The 22157-nt window shown below is 38.8% G+C and overlaps 2 protein-coding genes across 4 annotated transcripts; both read left to right on the forward strand.

Annotated features, from left to right (window-relative positions):
- Positions 1-403: 403 nt before the first annotated feature.
- Positions 404-14664, forward strand: cldn10b (claudin 10b). Its single transcript, XM_051709843.1, has 5 exons — positions 404-614; positions 5849-6010; positions 6175-6256; positions 6358-6462; positions 13249-14664. The coding sequence occupies exons 1-5, from the start codon at positions 404-406 to the stop codon at positions 13403-13405; spliced, it is 717 nt and encodes a 238-aa protein (XP_051565803.1). The 3' UTR covers positions 13406-14664.
- A 1179-nt stretch (positions 14665-15843) lies between these two features.
- LOC127447775 (claudin-10) lies at positions 15844-20711 on the forward strand. Of its 3 annotated transcripts, XM_051709839.1 has the most exons (7): positions 16037-16070; positions 16148-16383; positions 16475-16636; positions 17981-18068; positions 18338-18433; positions 18939-19003; positions 19232-19343. In XM_051709839.1, the coding sequence occupies exons 1-6, from the start codon at positions 16066-16068 to the stop codon at positions 19000-19002; spliced, it is 651 nt and encodes a 216-aa protein (XP_051565799.1). In that variant the 5' UTR covers positions 16037-16065; the 3' UTR covers position 19003; positions 19232-19343. The 3 variants fall into 3 exon arrangements, with proteins under 3 accessions (XP_051565798.1, XP_051565799.1, XP_051565797.1); XM_051709838.1 differs by lacking the exons at positions 16037-16070; positions 18939-19003 and adding an exon at positions 15844-16036 and having other exon boundaries at positions 19232-20711; XM_051709837.1 differs by lacking the exon at positions 18939-19003 and having other exon boundaries at positions 19232-20711.
- Positions 20712-22157: the final 1446 nt, after the last annotated feature.

Genomic DNA, 22157 nt, shown 5'->3' on the forward strand with positions numbered 1-22157 from the left:
ACAGGGTGCACCTTTAAACAGATATAAATAGATACAATAATACCTTTAATAAAGCTGTTAGAGACATTGTCCAACATTTACTTTTTTCCATTTCTCTGTGATGTTTAATTTCTAGAAGTTGAAGATGAATTAAAGGATGTTCAATGTCTTGAAAAGGTCAAAATATTCCTGGGTACTTGTAAAGTACTGATGTTTCTCAGCTTCAGCCTCTCTGGCTTCTTCTCTGGCTGCATTCAATATTCTGCTCAAGTCATTGAGTCTGGCACACCCTCCTGTGCAGAGTTCAATGAGAATAAATTAACCATGTCATCTAATTCACTCACTAAACCCAGAGAAGCACGTCGTGGAGGTTCTGCTCAAGCTCAGGTTTGGCTGGAAAACTTCAGAGGACATGGCGAGTAATATGGTGAGAGAGATCCTGGCATTTATACTCACTACCTCTGGCTGGGTGCTGGTGTCCTCCACTTTACCTACAGACTACTGGAAGGTGTCTTCAATCGATGGCACAGTGATCACCACGGCAACATTCTGGTCCAACCTGTGGAAAACATGTGTGACTGATTCCACTGGTGTCTCCAACTGCAAAGATTTCCCTTCAATGCTCGCTCTGGACGGTCAGACATGATGGGTTTTTCTCACACTGCTTGTGTGTTTATATGTACAGCACCAGTCAAAAGTTTTGACACAACTGACTGAATTTATTTTGTCCTTCAATAGTGTCCAAACATTTGACTGGTTGTAAATGTATAGTTTAGATATGCACACTATTACTAATTATTTACATTTGTGTGTTTTGATGTTACATTTTAACTGTTAAGTGATTAAAATTTTGAATCGAATTAATTACATGATGTGGCGATTAATTAATCAAATTAATTGAAATATATCAGTATTTGCTGAGAACCCTCTCAAATAAAGATAATAACAGTGAGACGCTCCAAAAGTTTTATCTATCTATCTATCTATGTATATGTATATATGTATATATAATTATAATTATCAATATATATACACACATATAATATATTTGATATGATCTATATACACTTGCATCAGACGGAGCTTTTGGAGCATCTCACTGTAGTTGCGTCACATCTTATAGATTTTCAGCGTCTTGCACCATTAACACTACATTTTAAGACGTTGTGTGAAAACTCGTTTGAAACGTAAAAAAAAAAAACCTGTCTCGATCCATCCTGCTGCTCCGACCAGCCTTATGGTTGCCAATTGTCCCATATTAGCCTGGATGTGTTGTATTTTGGCCAAAATGAAGATGTCCCATATTTTAGTGGCGAGATGTTTGAATTGGAGTTGTACTGGCTGCCCCTTGCTGACTGCTACTTGCACAAACATCAAGTTGGTCCTTCAAACTAACTCCATTGGAAGGAAAACTTCTTAATACACAGTTCATGTACAGTCAGGGGGCATGATTAATTGTATTACTGTTCTGAATGTGTTTTATAATTAATCACACATTAAATTGACAGTCCTAATAATAATAATAATAATATATATATATATATATATATATATATATATATATATATATATATATATATATATATATATATATATGTTGTGTGTTTACTTTAGCTTTATTGAGATTATTGTTCCTAGAAATAATATTCATGGTGTGAAGTGTGTGAGAACCAATAACACTTGACATTCATATTATGCACTTTTTTTATATAAATACAAGGTAACTGCTTTAAGATATTATAGTAATTATAAAAATTATATGTATATATATAAATACATATACAGTTGCAATAAAAATTATTCAACCCCCCTGAACAGCAATACGCTCTGGTGATGTGAATTAAAACACAAACTAAAACCTCAGTAAACAGTCAAAGTAAGGTTTTAATACACATTTGAGTGATTTTGAGAACAAAGAGTTCAGTTTACCCAAATTTTAAAATAAAAAATAACTAATTCTCTCCACAAATGTCATGTCAAAAATATTCAACCCCCAAAGTCAGTCATTTGTGGAGCATCCTTTACCCTTATATACATCAAATAAATGTTTCAGGTAAGTGTTTTCAGGCTTCGGACACCTCCCTATTAGAATTTTTACACATTTCTCATGAGCAAAAGCTTCCAGCTCATTGACATTCTTTGGTTTTTGTGCTGCCACTGCTTCCTTGAAATCCCAACAAAGATTTTTAATATGACTTTAATGATGGACTGAAAGGACCATCCAAGGACATTCCACGACCCTTCCCTGAACCAGATTTTGGACAACTTGGATGTATCCTTGTTGTTATTGTCTTGCTGGAAAGTCCAGTGATCACCAAGCTTCAATTTACACACTGAAGGCATCACATTTTTGCCAAAATGGCCTGAAACCTGAAAGAATCCATGGTGTCAGTCACATAGTCAGGATATCCATCTCCTGTAGCCGTAAAACACCCTATAACAGGACTGACCCACCTCCATGCTTGACTGTGGGGATGGTGTCATTTTGTCATTACCTTGTCATCTTACTCCAGACGTACTGCTGAACCATGGGTCTAAAACTCATTTTCAGTTTAGTGTCATATGTCTATAAAACCTTCTTCCAGGACTCCACAGGTCTTTCCCAATTACTTCTTGAATATTCAAGTCAACATTTCCCTTGGTGAAGTTTTGCTTTCTTCCACACCCCAAGAAGGTTGCTGTTGTACCATATTTAAAAAAAATGTATGAATGGTGCTGCCAACTTTGTCTATTGGAAATTGAAGTGCCTTGGAAATGTATTTTTAGCCATGACCTTTCTTGTGTAATGAAATAATCTCCTCTATTAGTTTTTGAGACAGCTTATTTTTAATGCATTTTTTTGCATAGAAATACATTTTTGCTCACGACACAACTTAAATTTTAAAACTTAAATAAGTGCAATTGTAGAGTGATGGCTTAATTTTGTTTGAAAACATTTACTTCTTTAGCCTTACATATTTAAGAAACAGCTACATGCAGTAGGGGTTGAATAATTATGACATGGCTGTGTTTTTTTAAAAATCTTGCTATTTTGGGCCTGCGTAGCTCAGTGAGCATTGACGCTGACTACCACCCCTGGAGTCACGGGTTTGAATCCAGGGTGTGTTGAGTGACTCCAGCCAGGTCTCCAAAGCAACCAAATTGGCCCGGTTGCTAGGGAGGGTAGAGTCACATGGGGTAACCTCCTCGTGGTTGTGATTAGTGGCTCTCGCTCTCAATGAGGCGCATGGTAAGTTATGCATGGATCGCGGAGGGTAGCATGACCCTCCACATGCGGAGTCTTCACGGTGTCATGCACAACGAGCCACATAATAAGATGCGCGGATTGACAGTCTCAACTGAGACTTCTCCACCAGTGAGTAACCGCGCCATCACGAGGACCTTCTAAGTAGTGGGAATTGGGCATTCCAAACTGGGAGAAAAGGGGATACATTTTTTTTTTTTTAAATAATAATAATAATAAAAAATAATCCTGCAATTTAGAAATATTAGGTTATATAATCACATTATGACTCTGAATGTGTCACTCAACTGATATAGATGTAATGTTTACAAATTCTGGGTCATCAGAAAAGCTTACCTTTGTAAATCCTTACTGTCTTGATTGCAACTGTATATATATATATATATATATATATATTATTTGTTATTATAATTTTTTTTTTTTTTAGCAATATCACACGAGCAAGAGTGCGATATGGTCCTACATCAGCACTGTTGTGATTCGGCCACAGGCCGAGTGCCTTAGGTAATCACAGGTAAAAACTCCCAAGCAGTGATGCTGTAGTGTGTTAGTCAGCTTTCTGAAGAAATGTCATTTTGTTCAAATTCATCCTATTTTCTCAGTGGAAAAATAGCTGTCCAAGTGGAGGTATTCCTCCCTATTTCACAGTAGCTGGTGCGCAAGAGTCATTCACTATAGAAACAGCAATCTCCTCTGCCATTTTGAATATTATGTCCTCTCCAATGTGGAAACTCAGGTGAGAGGAAAGCGCCTTGAGTTTGTGTAATTAATCAGTCTGTTGTGTCTCCTGTGATGAGCCTTAATGCTGAAGTTGTTAGTTTAAAGCCATATAAAGCTATTTCCAAGCTTTAGTAGTGTAGTAGTAATATGAGCGATCACATAGTGGTGATGAAATAAAACACTGACTGATGCTGACACATTTCACATCACCTGGCTAATATTACACACAAAAATGGTCTTTTGCCACCACCTGCTGGCTAAAATATGTAATGTCAAAAAATTTTATGTAATGAGAGACATATAGGTCTTAGCACATATGCACTGCTCTTACACTTTAATTTAGAATGGCACAAACACAAGCGGAGTGATACAAACAGTGAAGCATCGAAGTGCTAATGGTGTGAGACCATAAGTTCTCATAGAACGTCTCTTGTCCAATCAGATTCGAGGACTGGAACTAACTGTTGTATGTATATATACAGGGTTGGGGAGTAACAAAATACATGTAATGGGATTACGTATTTAAAATACAAAATATAAGTAACTGTATTCCACTACAGTTACAATTTAAATCATTGGTAATTAGAATACAGTTACATTCAAAAAGTATTTTGATTACTGAAGAGATTACTTTGCATTTTATTGTCATTTGTTTCATTTAATATTTAGTCCTTTCAAATGGAAAACATTTATACATATAAATGATGCGATCCAAAGTGCATTTGAACAGCGGTGAAACACTTTCTTATGATGTGTTACATTCATACGAGCAGACAGAGAAGTAAGTTTGAAGTAAGTTTGGAGCACAAGAAATAGAAATAAATCTTGTGTAAATTGTCAGCTTTACGCTAAGCTAAAATGCTATTTCTAGCCATTTTACACGCACGTTACTTGGCACGATCATATTTTTTTTATCAAGAAAATTCACGTTGGATCATAATTTCTTTTTTTCTAGTAAGACCTTTGATATTAGGGCAAAAATCGTATTCTTGATAATAATTTTTGTATTGTTTTCCTGTAAAAATATGTTAAAAAAAAAAAACCTTAAAACAAAATCAATTTGATTAATCTTGTTTTAGAAACAACACTGCATAAGATATTTAGGTTTTTCAGAGAATGTATTTTTAACATGTGTATTTTATCTTACTGTACTGGCAGAGTTTTTATAGTCAAAACAAGTGAAAAAATCTACCAGTGCTGAAGAAGTAATCCAAAGTATTTAGAATACGTTACTGACCTTGAGTAATCTAACGGAATACATTACAAATTACATTTTACAGCATGTACTCTGTAATCTGTCTTGGAATGCATTTCAAAAGTTACCCTCCCAACCCTGTATATATATATATATATATATATATATATATATATATAATTTTTATAATTACTATAACATCTTAAAGCAGTGAAATGACTCTTTGGCTTCCAACATGTCAATATTTAGCACTTTTCAGGAAGCTAAGGTCAATAAATTAGATGTCTTTTATCTCCAGGCTGTTTTCCATCATTCAGTTTCTTTTGGGTTTTAACTAGCAAGCTAATATTTGCCCAGAGAACAGCTAGAAGGCCAGTCTGCCGTGATGTGCATGGATACCAAATTTCTAGAGCATGATTCAAAGACAAACATACATAATCAGAGAAAGAGCCTGTTCTTACTTAAATAACTTTTGTAAAGACTTGTAATTAAATAAGTTTCATGACCTTTCAAATTCAATTTGGTTCAATTAAATTTTCAATTCTAAGTGATTCATGTGAACTGAATCTTTACATACTGTGTATGGATAAAATATGTAAATATATACTTTTATTCATATACGGATGGACGGACGGACATACAGACCGATAGATAGATTTATTGATTGATATAAAATATTTCGTTTTTTTGTGTTTTCTCTTGTTTATCAGGTTATATCCAGGTGTGTCGGGGTTTAATGATCTCATCTGTTTGTCTTGGTTTCTTTGGATCTATTTTTGCTCTGATTGGCATGAAATGTACAAAGATTGGAGGACTTGATCAAACCAAAGCCAGAATCGTCTGCTTTGCTGGACTCAACTTTATTTTTACTGGTGGGTTTTTTTGTTTGTTTTTTACATTACACCTATCTTTTTCTGTGTCCTTATGAAGAACACTAATTCTCTACAGTTGGACATATGTGTTGTTAATTATTCATAAAATTACTATAATCTACTTTGTAATTCTTTAATGTGTTCATCATGTTCATCTGTGATAGGTCTGTGTTCTCTCAGTGCCTGCTCCCTGTACGCTCACAGAATCACATCAGAGTTTTTTGACCCTTTTTTTGTTGAACAAAAGTATGATTTTTTTTCTCCATAAACTTTTACACAAGTGCTATAAGGATGACTGTAATGATCAAGGGGCTGAGGATAGTTATTTCATGTCCTGTTTTCCTCAGGTATGAATTGGGAGCCGCACTGTTCATCGGATGGGCAGGATCAACACTCTGTATCTTAGGCGGGCTGATTTTTTGCCTGTCACTGTCTGATAGCATGAACAGAAGGTAAAGATCAAATATATCAAACTACTTTAATATAAAGGGGAGACTGGGGCTGTTTGTCACACTTTTTATTCCAGTGAATATTATAGAATTTTCAGCTAAATTTAAACAGAAAAATAATTATGAAACACAAAACAATCCATGAAATAACAACAATGGAAAAAGTAACATACAAAAATAAAATTTGACAACAGATATTATAATGAATTGTATAAAAATTAATTACCACATATAAATCATGTGAAAGCTTGCTGTTCTAAAATTTATGAAAAATATCCTTGTTTTGAGAGCACAGTTCAATCTTTATAGACAATACATTACTGTATATAGCTATATAGTTAACACTTCTCTGAATTAATAATGTGGATTTATTGTGTTCAATTGTTTTTCCAACAAGTATTACAAAATAGGATGATTTTGACATTTTAGTTGAAGGGTACAATAATAATAATAATAATAATAATAATAATTATTATAATAATAAGAGGGGTTTAACCTAGGTTTTTGAAATCTACATACAAAACCACTGCTAGGAAATATGCACATTAATGTAATTGAACTTTTGACTAAAAACCTTTATGTTACTGAAGTATAGCCCTTGTGACAACTGCCCCAGTCCCCCCAAATATCAATCTGTGTTTTAGACAGAAGGCAGAAGGAATCAGATTTAAGAAATATGTTTATTTCTTACAGCTTCACTTTACAATAAGGTTGTATTCTTTAGTTCAGGCAAAAGGAATATAACAAGTACGTTGGATTGATCTTGGCGGAGTAGACCTTCTTACGCTGCTGCTGCAGCAGAAAGACTTGCAACTGCTAAGAACATTTACAGACATGCTGTGTCGAGCATGTAGGACATGCTGCTACTGCACAATTAGACATACATACAATCCGTGTGAAGCAGATCTAGACAGGAGGTGCTGGGGAGAAGGAAGGTTTCAGTGAGAAAACTCTTGTAGCACAATGCAATAAGACTGGCTTAACAGCAAACAACTGAAAACACAAGATGGCAGAAAAGAACTGTTACAGCACCTTCCTAAACCCCCGTAACACTGCAGCAAATTGTTTGACATTAGTAGGAAGGAATGGATTTATTGCAATTTTTATTTATTTTTTAATTCTATAAAAAATTATGTTCATTCATTAACATTCAGACTGTAACCCTTTTTCCCAATCATTATAGAGGAGTTTTTTTTTTTTTTTTTTGAACCGCAACAAAACAGATTTTCATTAGGGGGTCTTTTGTGGCATTGTACATAAGTCAAGAATTTATGGATTTTAAATGGTTTAACATTGACGGGGCACCACCCTGGAATCAGGGACTAATAACCAGATAGTATAACAGTCTCAATATTAGATTGTTTTCTTAGTAAAATCGACATCCGAAGAATATCAATTTTCGGGAAAAAAACAATGAATGAAGGCTTGAATCCGAGCACTGACATCCCATCAGCATGACACAGGCGTAGGCAAAACAAACCAAAACACTTCTCTTTGTAATATAAACAAAGTTTATTTATGCAGTAATATCAATTAATAATTAATGCAGTGCAGTCAATAAACTTGCGACTTACAACTACAAACTAAACAGTGATATGATTAGATATGAGAATCAAAATAATCCTATAACACATATGTGTGTGTGTGTGAGAGAGCGAGTGTGTGTGTGTGTGTGTGTGTGTGTGTGTGTGTAAGGAGGGACACGCACAAAATGGTGGACGTGACTCTCGTGGAAAGTATGTCACGCGAGACTTCCTGCCAGGGAATATGGGCGGAGAGAAACCAGTCAATGGCGTCTACCAGTTACCGCGTGTATCTGCTTGTACGATAGCTTAGGGACAAAGCTGAGCTTTAGCATGAAGCTATCTACGAGCCAAAAATGTGTGCCAGAATGTTTGTGAGGGGTCGCGTGTGTGTGTGTGTGTGTGGTTAGTACAAGAGAGAGAGAGAGAGAATTAAGTGACGGCCCCAAAGCCGATTTCGCGATTGTGGGAGAGAAAGCAGCTGTTAGTTTATCACTCAGGCTTATAAACATTCCCACGTTCTTTGATTCTTTAATGGATAAACTCAGTTTGCCGGTCTCACCTGCGATGGCAAAAATGCACAACAGTCCAATTTGTTTGGACCACAATACAGCAAATCAAATTCGTGATAATTAATACCCTGAGTATTAATAATGAGCGGACATGGCGGTCCGTAAACTGTACAAGCAAAAACCTTGAAACACAAGAATAACACACTATAAAATTCTATATCTGCCCAGACATAAACCTCTTACTTGAATCGCAGGAGGATGCAGAATGTGTGTTCATCCGTCCTTTAACTCAGACTCGGTTCCTCGAGGCTTGGGTGATGACGGGAGGCCATTTCCTAGCTCTGTTGGTGGGCGTACGGCTGCTGATTCTCGGCGGGCTGGCGGAGAAATCAGAAATGTCGACTTGATTGAAGATGGAATAGAAATCTTTAATCTCTTCACTTCTGCAGGCAAACGGATGAAGATGCGGATTGCTCGGCAGTCTCCTTCGGATCCGTTAGAGTGTTCGGTTGAACACAGAGTAATCTCAACTCGTCCAGCGAGATGGAGATTGTATGGCCACAGTTTCAAGTCAGACGTTACTTCCTTGTGCCACAAGGTTGCACCTGAGAGCAGCAATGAGCTGCATCTACCCACTGCAAGCAAAGTTGCTGGAAGCAAATCCCGGAAGCATTTCAGAGGTATTTCTACTCCTGATGATGTCATGGTTGAGGTGCGTTCTGTCGTGCGCCTCATCCAATAGGAGTTGAGAGTTCAATCCTTTAGTGAGCAAGGCTTCGTGGGATTTGTAGTCTGTTTTGGACTCCCTTTGTTTGATTTCGGCGTGGTTTTTATCAGTAAGATTTACGACATGGTGTGTGGGGGCCTGAGTTAAGTTTTACAACTGTGTTAGGCCTGCCTTTGTCTTCTATCTGAATACATGAGGCCCAACACTGTCTTTCGTGTCTGGGCGCGACCCACACGGAGGCAGCGTTTGTGAATGGTTCATGTTCTCACTGCGAGAACATGACCATGGCAACGTTGCAGTCGCCATGGTCCACTCCAGCGGCTCCCCGCCTCGGTCCTTCTACCTACACGTATGAGGCCAGCGCGGCTAGCACTGGGGGAGATTTGGGGACCCCAATGGGATCGTCTCTGCCAGGTATCCCCCCACGGACCTCCCATTCCCCAGCACACTCGTCTGCCCCAATCGGGCTTCTGGATGAGTTCGCCGGCTCATCTCATGGTGAGTCTGGCTTCTTGTTCGGAGCCCACGAAGATGATGAGCTCTCGAGCGCAGCATCGGAGAGCGGGCTTGTCCAGTCGGACGCAGAAGCCTCAGCTGGGCTTCCCCCTTCGGGGACAATTGCCCAGTCACAGGCCGATGCCGAAATGACAGACATGCTTTCTCGGGCGGCTGGCTAATCCTAGCTCACTCTCGAGACATGTTGTGCGCACACAGTGACCTGGTGCTCTCACACCTAGCCAACTAGGGCTTCGGGTCAACTGGGAAAGAGCAAGCTCCTCCCGGTTCAGAGCATCTCTTTTCTCGGATAGGAGTTGGACTCTGTCTCCTTGATGGCGCGCTTTATGAACGAGCGTGCCCAGTCGGTGCTGGCCTGTTTGAAGGTGTTCAAACAGAGAACAGCGGTTCCACTGAAACTGTTTCAGGGGCTCCTGGAGCATATGGCATCCTCGGCGGTGGCCACCCCGCTCAGGGTTGATGCATATGAGGCCGCTTCAGCACTGGCTCCAGACTCGAGTCCCGATATGGGCATGGCGCCACGGGACACATCGCGTGGCCATCACGTCGGTCTGTCACTGTCTTTTCAGCCCTTGGACCGACCTCTCATTTCTACGAGCAGGTGTTCCTTTAGAACTGGTCACCAGGTGCGTCGTGGTCACTACAGACACCTCCAAAACGGGCTGGGGCGCTGTTTGCAATGGGCATGCAGCCGCCGGCCTCTGGACGGGCCCGCGACTGCATTGGCACATCAACTGCCTCGAGTTGTTGACAATTCTGCTCACCCTGCGGAGGTTCCGGCTGTTGATCCAGTCAAGCACGTGTTAGTTCGGACAGACAGCACGGCAACGGTTGCATATGTCAACCGCCAAGGCGGTCTTCACTCTCATTGTATGCCACAACTCGCCCGCCGTCTCCTCCTCTGGAGTCAGCAGCACTTCAAGTCGAGCTACTCACATCCCGGGCAACCTCAACACTACAGCGGACGTGCTGTCACAGCAGGTTACCCTCAGGGGAGAGTGGAGACTCCACCCTCAGGTGGTCCAGCTGATTTGGAGTTAATTCGGACGGGCACAAGTGGACCTGTTCGCTTCCCAAGAATCCTCCCACTGCCCGCTCTGGTACGCCCTCACCGAAGCTCCCCTCGGCATAGACGCACTGGCACACAGCTGGCCCCCTGGGCCTACGCAAATATGCATTTCCCCCAGTGAGCCTGCTTGCACAGACCCTGTGCAAGGTCATGGAGGACGAGGAGCAGGTCATCCTGGTAGCACCCTACTAGCCCACCCAGATGTGGTTCCCGGACCTCACGCTCCTCACGACAGCTCCCCTCTGGTGAATTCCCCTGAGGAAGGACCTTCTTTCTCAGGGATGGGGCACCCTCTGGCACCCGCGCCCAGACCTTTGGAATCTCCATGTCTGGCCCCTGGACGGGATGTGGAAGACCACCCGTGGTGGTAGACACAATCACTCAGGCTAGGGCCCCCTCTACGAGGCGCCTGTATGCCTTTAAGTGGCGTCTGTTCACTAAGTGGTGTTCTTCTCGATGTGAAGACCACCAGAGATGTGCAGTCGGATCAGTGGCTGGAAGGGAGGCTGTCCCCTTCCACCTTGAAGGTGTACGTTGCCGCCATAGCAGAACACCATGACGCAGTCGACGGTAAGTCCTTAGGGAAGCACGACCTGATCATCAGGTTCCTAAGAGGCGCCAGGAGGCTGAATCCCTCCAGACCGTGCCTCGTTCCCTCATGGGACCCTTAGTTCTTCAGGGTCTACAGAGAGCCCCCTTTGAGCCTTTGCAGTCAGCCGAGCTTAAGGCACTCTCCTTGAAGACTGCCCTCCTGACTGCGCTCACTTCCATCAAGAGGGTAGGTGACCTGCAAGCGTTCTCTGTCAGCGAAACGTGCCTGGATTTCAGTTTGGGTTACTCTCACGTGATCCTGAGACCCCGACCGGGCTATGTGCCCAAGGTTCCCACCACCCCTTTTAGGGACCAGGTGGTGAACCTGCAAGCGCTGCCCCAGGAGGAGGCAGACCCAGCCCTGTCGTTGCTGTGTCCGGTGCGCGCTTTACGCATCTATTTGGATCGCACGCAGAGCTTTAGAATCTCTGAGCAGCTCTTTGTCTGCTTTGGTGCACAGCGGAAAGGAAGCGCTGTCTCCAAGCAGAGGATCACCCACTGGCATATCTCGCCCAGGACATGCCGCCCCCGGTAAGGCTACGAGCCCATTCTACCAGGGATGTAGCGGCTTCCTGGGCCCTGGTCAGAGGTGCCTCTCTAACAGACATTTGCAGAGCAGCGGGCTGAGCAACACCCAACACCTTTGGAAGGTTCTACAACCTCCGAGTGGAACCGGTTTCGTCCCAGATAGTGGCATGCAACACAAGCGGAAAAGCCCGGGATAGCTGGCCGGGTGTATCGTTTGCACATAGCGCCTTCCACCTCCCTTGGAGCTGAAGACGTGCACCATTAATTCCCAGTAGTGTTCACAAACTTTGTTCCCTGGTTGACTTCCTCCGAGCCCTGTGGCAGTCGAGTTTTTGGAGAGACTCGCTGCTTGCCCAGTACATGTGCTAATTAAGAGTCCTGTTCTGGGGAAGGTGCTCCGCATGTGGCAGTTCCCTGTAAGGCTAACCCCATGCGATGTATATCTTCCGCTAGTTCGTTTCCCTATTGGCAAACTGCGTCTTCCTTGGGCAGAGCCCCTCTGCCCCAGTCTCCATGTTTGTAGTAACTCCTCCCACATTGGGCAGGATCTACCTTGAAGACTCTCCACATGGTTGGAAAGACAATGTGACGTATTCTTCCACTTAAATATCCCCCCCTCTCTTTGGGCGAGGTGTGGTCTCCGCGGTGTCTTCCCCTTGGGAGGGACACCCCCCGACTAGACCTGGCGGCCCAGTCGGATAATCCCCCTTCTTTTTTAAGGAGTGGAGGAAGACCACTATTTTACTCTGTTGATATGCTTTACTTCCAGATATTCCAGAGTTGTTGCTGTGTTTGTTTCTTTAACTTACTATCGCGACCTACAGCTGAATTGCAATGCATTATTGGGGGTTTCCCTCTTACATAAAACTCTGTGATTCCCCCAATGTATGAGCGGACATTAGGGACAGTCGATATTTTACATTGGTGTGTGTATAAATGGGTATAGTATATGTGATTTTCCCACTGAACCCCCAGAAATATTGAATTCTATCCACTGTGTTGACATGATGTAGGGCTCCATCCTATGGCGTTTGTTATGCCGGTCTATTCCAGCACGCGCACTCTTCCAACACCCATCAGAATGCCACTTATGTGTTTACATGACGTTTCAGAATGCTGCTTTTTGCTAAAACCCTGGAGTAAACCATTTTTTTTAAGTGCATGTAAACGTGGTCATTGTTAACATGTACAACTTTCAATGTTTAAAATGTAGTAGTACATAGAAATTAACATAAACTATCATAGCATACAATATATAAAAATATCATAGCATACAATTTAGTAACATGTTACCACATTATTTGATGCTGTTTCCCCTTTAAGCAGTTCATATCAGTCGGACAGAAGAGCTTTTGTCAACAGTGGAGCATCTTTAATGTCAGTACAAGCGGTTCCTCAGAGTCAGTCCTCACACGTCAGGAGACCTCCACCAGATTACAGCAGAACCTCAAAACACTTCGACAAAAACGCCTATGTATAACACCTACACATACATACACACACTGCTGTCTTCACTTATTCATGTTGGATTTCAAAAAGGAGTTTTGCAGTTATTTGATTACCTTTAAATGGCCAAGAATCATTACTTTTTGTTGTGTATCAGATGTTTCACCTGACTCTAGTGGCTGTAATTAAACGTTTTGGTCAGGATTATGATTTGAGCATTAGGTAATATTCAAGACTCTAGGGCAGTGCTTCTCAACTAATTTTGTTTTAGGCCCCAGATTTTACAATGGACATCATGTAGTGGCTCAACACAGTACCAAAATCTCACAAAAGTAAACAAAAATGTATTTTTACTGAATATTAGTCTAAATAGGAAAACTGACAATTCTGTAAATGTATAAGTAGCAGAAGTGTAATGTACCAGCCTAACATAAGGAAAAACACTGTGGCAGAAACTGTATTATTTGGATAGTTGCATTTTATTATTTGCATTTAGCATTGTTAGATAGTTGAGAACCACTGATCTAAAGCACATCTAATGCAAATTCAGCACCATGTTTATGTTTACACAGCAGCATTGCATGAGATTATGTAATCTGTTGATATTTTATTTCTTTTGGACTAGTGTGGGTGATTTATTTTAATTAATCACAGGATATTGTGGTTGAGCAGGATTCTATTTTGAGTTGATACATTCCTGCGGTACTGTGCAGCAATACTATTTTGAAATAGGCCAGACCCAAATGTGCGTAGATACTATCAGCTAAAAGTGACTGGTAAAGATATCATAAGCAGTAGTACAGTAGTTACTACAGTCCTCTAATCTGATTTGAGAAGTGGTGGACGGTGAACATTCAAGGCAGCGAAAAAGTTCAAGTGTTTTTGCACTGGGGCCCATAAGATCCTGATTACAACACGGCTAAATTATGCTTTACAATTCTATACAGATTTTAATTTCAATATAGCTAGAATTTTGAATAAAGATAACCTTGTTTTGCTACCAATCCATTAATGTGAAAAAATGCCTTTTTTTCTTTCTTTTTTTCCATTTTTAATAAATATGCTATATTCTGATATAACTTGGTTGTTAATGTATTGATGATTGATCTTGAAAAAAAAAAAATCAATCTAATAAAATATGTGTCTAACACATGAGAGTGTGGATATCTGGGTGTGGATGTCAGGGTTTGGGATTGTCAAGGTGGACTGTGCTACACTGTGCATAAATAAAACTGATTGGTCTATGCATCATTGAAATTGTTATAATACACGACACAATATACTCTCAGGATTTTCTCTCAGGTTCCAATCTTTATGCTACAGCTGGAGGGTAAATTGTTGAAATAACATTAATGAAAAAGGTGTTTAGTTGCTGTATGTTTTGCTGCATTCCAGACAAATTTGGAGGTGGGAATACCCAAGTTGAAATTTCCCACTTCTGACCACAATGTGTTCTAGTCACACACCACAAGATGGAGCTATGACTCAATATGAACACTTTGTTTCTAAAACTTAAAAAACATGAACACAAAATGCTTGCGTTCTTGTATATTGCACGTTCATGAACTTCGTGCTGTGAAAATACTTAAAAGCTTGTTTTTGTGTATCACAAAACCCAGCTCCACATTATGCTCTTTGGTCGCTGGCATCATGGAAATGATGCCAAAAGATGATTCTTGCTGAAGTCCCTGACTTCAAAAGTCAAATGTCTGAATTTGAGTGGTGTTCCGGTCATTATTTTCAGGTAAATGGTAAGAAAATGTAGAGTTCTGAGTTGTCTAAAATGCACCATTTGTCTTTGGCCTCGACACACGACACACGAACACCATGATTCATCTCTATTTGGATGAATCCTGCCTTAAGGATTGTTGCTGATTTTGTAAGCTAGTGCCGTTTCTTACTGTTGTTTCACCCCCATTGCAAATTAACTCCTAAAATTGAACTGTTGTATAAATAAAAACAAGGGGAACAGAACCAGCACAAGCACTGGGAACCAAAGACAGTGCTCTCAAAGTTGCACTAGGGTGGGGCTGAATGGACAGACCACCATGGTAAAGCCAGAGACCACAGGGTAGCAGATGGACCTGTAGACAAAGGGTAAAGGGTGGCTGGTTGGGTGGGTGGGGCAGACCAAGGGGTTGCCAGCACAGCAGACCAAGGGAAAAGTGTAGTTGGAGCAGACAAAGACCGTGCAGAAGGAACAGACCAATGGGGCACTTTTGAAGCAGTAGACCCTAATGATGCAGGTGGAGCTGGAGACCACAGTAGGGGTCCCTCAGAAATTGGGGCGGCTGGGACAGGAGACTCTGATGACTTTCCTCTCTTCCTCCTGGATATCTCTGACAGGGTAAAGGGTTAATTATGGGCAGAATGAAGGGTTAATTCCAGGGTGAGGCCTGAGAGGTGAAATCCTCAGCAGTGGGAGAACTGCCTTTTGCCAGAGCTCCAAGATCCCTCAGATGGCAATAGTTGTCTACAAACTACCAGAAACTCCATTTCACTATGAAGGTCAGCATGACTCAATTACATAATTAACCAAAGATTCTGTTTGCTCTCTCTGACAGACACACACTTCATAATATTTACAGTATTCAACCGTCATTATATGAGTAAGAGGGCAACACACACACCTTCCTATCCATTCCCTCAGGACAGTTTCCTAAACGTAAACACACATTTACATTTGTCATACAGATGAGGTGAGCATACAGACCACTATTCTTTGCTGAAGAATGATCCCTTTTTGACTGACAGCATGTTCGCACTCTTCTGACAGTAAAATGAAGAAAAGTCTCATACAGGTGTTTGGATTCCTGATCTCTACTCTCGGCTGGCTGTTTGTCAGCTGCACAATTGCCATGGACAACTGGAGAAGCATGTATGTAGGAGGCAAAGGGGGTAACTGGATGATCAAAGCATCATGGTATTGGTCAAACTTGTGGAAGGATTGCATAACAGACACAACATCTGTTATTAACTGTAGAGATTATGATGTGCTGTGGGCAGTTACACGTAAGTTCTGTTGGATCTTGGTTCTGTTGATTCATGAAAATCAGTGTGTATTTCACTTGTGTTGATTTACATCTTTGTACCTGTTGAATAGCGTATGTTCATGGTGTTCGAGGGCTGCTGATAATAGGGATGAGCCTGGGGTTTGTCTCCACCATACTCTGCTTTATTGGGATGGACTGTACTTACATTGGTGGAAGTGTGAAAATCAAGGATAAAGTCTTACTCTCTGGAGCAGTATTTCATTTTGTCGGCGGTGAGCAATTTCCTTTTTGAAGCATATTTATGCATTCATAGTATATCTTTCAACACACCCTGTATAGTGTATAGTATGCTGTGCATCTGTCCTTTTTTTTTATCCACCCATATACCTAAATCTGTTTTGGCCACTTTTGGACAACTGAGTCACAGTTACAAATGTAGAAATGTCATTATATGAAAAAAACAAAACAAAACAAAAACAAATCGAACCATGTGGATCAAACCTTCTGATCAAACAAATGCTGCTAGAGCTTTTAGTAAAACTAACTTTATTATTTAGAGCCATTTTTGCTAAATAACTTTTAAGCAGCTGGTGTCAAGATGATTTTTTAGTGGATTACTCTTACTGTTTGTGAGTTCACAAAGGTGTCAGAGCAGGGTAACCACGGGTGGAATTCATCACATTGGCTACATTTGGAATAGCATACTATCATTCTACTCTTACTTTATCCACCATATTTAAATACTATGGAAATAATTAGAGTATGGTAGTATGCTATTCCTAACATAGCAATGAATGTTCCCCAAAGTTAGACAACCGTGGTCTAAATAGTTTTTGCTTCAATTCTGAACACTCAGTGTTGGACTAAATGCAATCTGGATTATGTAATCAGATCACAAAAATAAAAGTACAGTACTTGTAATTAGACAACATTATATTTTTAAATGTGTGTAATCAGATTACATTAACTTTTCATTGATTACAAAAGTACATATCAAGTACATTTCCTATCAAATTTGACCTCCAAAGAATCAAGACTTGATATCAAGAGTCTAAATTGGTACTTAATACACTTACAATTTCAGAATCAGAATGAGCTTTATTGCCAAGTATGCTTACACATACAAGGAATTTGTCTTGGTGACAGAAACTTCAAGTGCACAAACAATACAACAACAAGACAGAGATAATAAAAAAAATAGAATAAAAATAAAAAGCGAATATAAAATATAAGTATATATACTGAAATACACAATAAGACAAAATTTGATTTTAATCAAAACATTCAATAGGTAATCTAAAAGTAATCCAAACATAATCATATTAGATGATCTAAAAATGTAATCTAAAAGATTGTTACTAAATAAAATTTTAGTTGTGTATTTATAAATCAGTCCCAGATTACATTTCAGAAGTAATCTATCCAATACTGTGAACACTATTGTTTGATAGTTTCAAACTTAACTAACTTCTTTTTGTGTAATGCTTTAATGTTTGTGCTATATATAAAATAAATCAAACTTAATATGATATTTTATTATATACATTTTTAAGATTTTGTCACATAATAAAGTGCAGAAATATAGATAGAGATTATTTTGATTTTTGTTCTCACAGGTTTGTCAGCTCTTGCTGCATATTGTTTATACACAAATAGAGTGGCCAGTTCTGCATTTGCACCCACTGTTGGCAGAAGTATTATAAGGTAAATAACAACTACATATGCACGTAAATTGACAAACTGATAAAAAAAAGTCAGTGTTATGCTCTCTCTTCTCTCTTTTGCACTATTTTTGTAAACATTAACACAATATATAAATTCATTATATTTCATAGTAATGCATAGTCTATATAATAAGATAATTTTTTTTTATTTTTTATAAAAATCTAAAATGGAGTTATACAAAAAATTTAAACATTCTATGTATTACCGTCATCATTTTTCTATTCCTGTAATATTATTCTTTTATGTAGGTATGTAATAGGAGCTCCAATATTCCTTGGATTGGTTGGAAGTTTCTTAATTATTCTTGGATCTATTTTGTATGCTGTGACAGTCATTCCAAAAAGGTAAATAATTTTTTTTTTTTTTTTTTTTTTTTTAAAGAATAAAGTCAAATATATATATATATATATACTGTATGTATATATTCGGGCTGTCTACCGATTACAATTTTTAAACGAACTAATTAAATGACATGAAGATTAATTAATAGAATTAATTACATATTTTAATATTGTCTTAGAATATTGGCTTTAGGAGACAATCTATTGTTTGTTTTATTGCCATATTATAAAACAGAAGCCTATCACTGGCCTACAATCCACAGCAAACCATTTTGCAATTGAGTTGATGTGTTCTGTTCTCACAGGATGTTTTCTTGCATTCTGTCTGCGCTATTTTTAATTATTGGTCTATGTAGGCCTACATATTGGTACGACAGATGCTCTTGAAAAGTCTCATTGATTTTCAGCATCATAAACTTTGATTTTTTTGGATGCTGTGTCAAGATAAAAGTCTTTGAAACTGAAAAACACATCTCGTTATCCCTTCATTCTGTTGTACTACGTCCAGTTATCAAGAACGCATTCTTTGTGACCGGCTCTCATTCTGTGGGCTGTGGCTGCACTGCTTGTGAGGTTTGTTTGGGTTAAGTGGCATGAATAATTACATACATTTTTTAAAATGCATTATGTTTAATTGCATTAATCACTAAACTAAATTAGTGTGTTAAATCGACAGCCCTAGTATATATGTTTAGTTTTATCTACAAAAGTAAGTGTAAATCTACAGTATGTATACCAGAGATGAAGCAGACATGACAAAAGAAATAGAAATATGATGTCCTCTACAATTCTCCTTTGTAGAAAGAAGAATGCATCTGCACCAAAAACATCAACAGCCTCTGAGTCACATAGCCAGCGGACAACACGTGACACACAGTATACTAGTGCCTACTATGCAGTATCAAGACCCTCCACAGTTTCCAGCCAGTCGAGGAGCTCTCACATCTCTCGAATATCACACTTCACAGAGGATAAAATATCTGCCAGAGATACTTTTGTATGAACTGAAGAAACAGTAAAACAGCAATACAGTTTATACTGCTTCTGTGCATATCTATTTTTTGAAGATGAGTTAAAAAATTAGAAACCTGCTCACAAGTTAATTAATTCAAAAAATTTATTAAATTCATAATTCACAGTAATGCATCAAGTACATCATTCGTAAAGTATTGGAAATAAAGTTATTAAAGTAAAGCAACAGCATTACTGCAAGTGAGATATGGCTTTTAAACAGCTGTTCCAGAAACCAGAAGTTAACACAGAGTAACTTACATTTTTACCATAACATGGCCAATTATTTTGTTAATTTTTGCTTCCTGAACATCCCCTCCATGATAAGTGCTTGATACTAACAAGGTAAAGGATCCCAGTGCTGTTATAATAAATATCAGCACTCTTGGAATGCCACTTGTCCAATCGGTTTAAAGGACTCAGAACTAACTGTTGTAAAAATTTTTATAAGGGTTTTACATTTTTTATGTCAAGCACCCCTCAAAATGATAATCCGTTTACGACTGACCACCATTCCAAAATTATAAAGGCAACTATTTTTATGTAAAAAACAAACAAACAAACAAAATATTTATATTGTGTAAGAGGAGTAAGTGTGAACAGTTTGTGCATATAAAGGCAGAATCAATACAACTAGGCATTGTTTGCTAAATTAAACAACTGGCTTTTTTATTGTCACTGTACTAAAGCAAAAAGTGATTAAAGTACTATCCGTACAATTTTTACTCTGTATTATTAATAAGTATTTGTATTACCCACTATTATATTTATTTGAGATGAATTAACCTAAAGAGAATTTCTTTTGTATCGGATGTTTCCCAATAAATATTGTAGCATTTACAGCAGTGCACACCAGTGTGCTCCAGAGAAAGGATAGCAGATACAGGTCACCAGTGCTGGATAGATTACCTCTAAACTGTAATCTGGTACTGATTACAAATTACATTACATGACTAAAATTGAAGTCAGTAATTACATTTATTGGAATAAATTTTTAAGGTAATCTAATCTGAATGCTTTTAGATTACTTGTGGATTACTTCTGACCTAATTCTTGTTTATTTGATGTCATATGCATTAGAGTAGGATAAACTGGTACCATTTTGACATAGTTGTTGCTTGAATGCAATTAAAGAAAACTTAATGGATCAAAATATGAGAATTTACATGTTTTTGTGTGTGTGTGAGTACATTTTTTGAAAGAAGGCACTTAAAATGTTCTTACTCCAGCAATCTTAGCATTACAAATGCCATTTATGTGTGCTAACAGACTAGACCAGTTATATTTGTGAATCAACGTCACAAAAAATAAAATAAAAAATAAAATGTCTCAAAAGTTGTCACAAAAGCAAAAGCCCATTCATTTACACATATGAAGATGAATAAAAAAGCAATTTTCAAAACTAAAACTAACTTTACTGCACTAATGCACTCGGTTTGGCATTTATTTGTGGATTATCATTCCATTTTTAATGCAATTACAATAACCTGGCAGATGCCTCGTATCAGGATTTAGAGTGAAAAATTTAAAATATTTAAAAGAAAAAGATTTAGAGGGATCTATAAATTATAAACAATTTGCTTCAGTTGCCTGATAAATATGTAAACATGTAATCCATGAAAAGTAACTAAAATCTGATTGTGAGTATTTTAAAATGTAATTTAATCTAATTAGAAGTACATGATTTTGTAATCTGATTATGTAATCCAGATGACATGTAATCCATAACTACCCAGCACTGCAGATCACTTGCAGTATTTAACCAGGCTTTCTTCAACCACAAAACATATGCAACCCATTTTAATTCTGCACAGATTGTTATACATTACAGTGCTTTGGAGAAAGTCAGACCTCTCAAATGGCTAGACAGCCTCTACATTATAAACAGCACTGACAAGGAGACAACACTGAGCCACTGAGCCATAAATTTGTTTGTCCAAACAAATGTATGCAGCTACAATCTCCAGTTACCTTTCTCACTTTTTGTGCTTGGGGGATTTTGGCTAGTGAAAATGCTAAGTGGCTAGTGACTTTGGAACACTAGCCACAGTTGCTGGTGAACCAAAAGGTTAATATCAGGTCCCGAATGTAACTATACTAATATACTTATTTATGTAAAATAAAACATGTTGCAGTGTAACACGTTAATATTCGAAGATTGCAGAAGATAATTCGAAGACTGTGGTGGAATGGTCCGAACTGAAGGGAGATTGTTCTGTCTGTGATGTTTTCAGCATGACCATGGTATCCCCCATCTGACATTTTTGTATCAATTCAAACATGTTCACCTTTACCTTTGGTGCTACTGATAACGTGTTGCGAGAGCATTGTCAGAGACACGGGTTCTGGTCCCATGGACACCAGGAAGCAATTGTGTTCTCATAGACAATGGAGAGCGAGAATTAGAGGTTGCATTTTCACTCTAAAATTTAACATTTTTACTTTATTTTACTTCACTGACAGCTAGGTTTATGGTTTGGGTTAGGGGGTAGAGCTAGCCTAATAAAATATGCATTCCTGTTGACTGTACTGTATAATTTAAAACTTAAAATACAACTCACTTTTTAGTGCCACCTTGTGGACATTTCACCCAAAAACTGGTCAACAACAGTTCCAGCTTCGGCCAGTGGGGGCTGTGGTTTGAAATAAGCACAGACCGATTTCAGCAGCAGAACTTTCAACATCTTGTCGAATTCCCAGTGTGAGATACAGATAT

The sequence above is a fragment of the Myxocyprinus asiaticus genome, chromosome 11 (assembly GCF_019703515.2).
Source record: "Myxocyprinus asiaticus isolate MX2 ecotype Aquarium Trade chromosome 11, UBuf_Myxa_2, whole genome shotgun sequence".
NCBI classification, from domain to species: Eukaryota; Metazoa; Chordata; class Actinopteri; order Cypriniformes; family Catostomidae; genus Myxocyprinus; species Myxocyprinus asiaticus.

Excerpts from the sequence above, each read along its gene's own strand:
- cldn10b (XM_051709843.1), top strand. The coding sequence starts at position 404 with ATGGTGAGAGAGATCCTGGCATTTATACTCACTACCTCTGGCTGGGTG. Across the intron at positions 615-5,848 it reads TTCAATGCTCGCTCTGGACG|GTTATATCCAGGTGTGTCGG; the intron begins GTCAGACATGAT and ends CTTGTTTATCAG. Across the intron at positions 6,257-6,357 it reads CCTTTTTTTGTTGAACAAAA|GTATGAATTGGGAGCCGCAC; the intron begins GTATGATTTTTT and ends TGTTTTCCTCAG.
- LOC127447775 (XM_051709837.1), top strand. Across the intron at positions 18,069-18,337 it reads GTTGGCAGAAGTATTATAAG|GTATGTAATAGGAGCTCCAA; the intron begins GTAAATAACAAC and ends TCTTTTATGTAG. Across the intron at positions 18,434-19,231 it reads GTGACAGTCATTCCAAAAAG|AAAGAAGAATGCATCTGCAC; the intron begins GTAAATAATTTT and ends TCTCCTTTGTAG.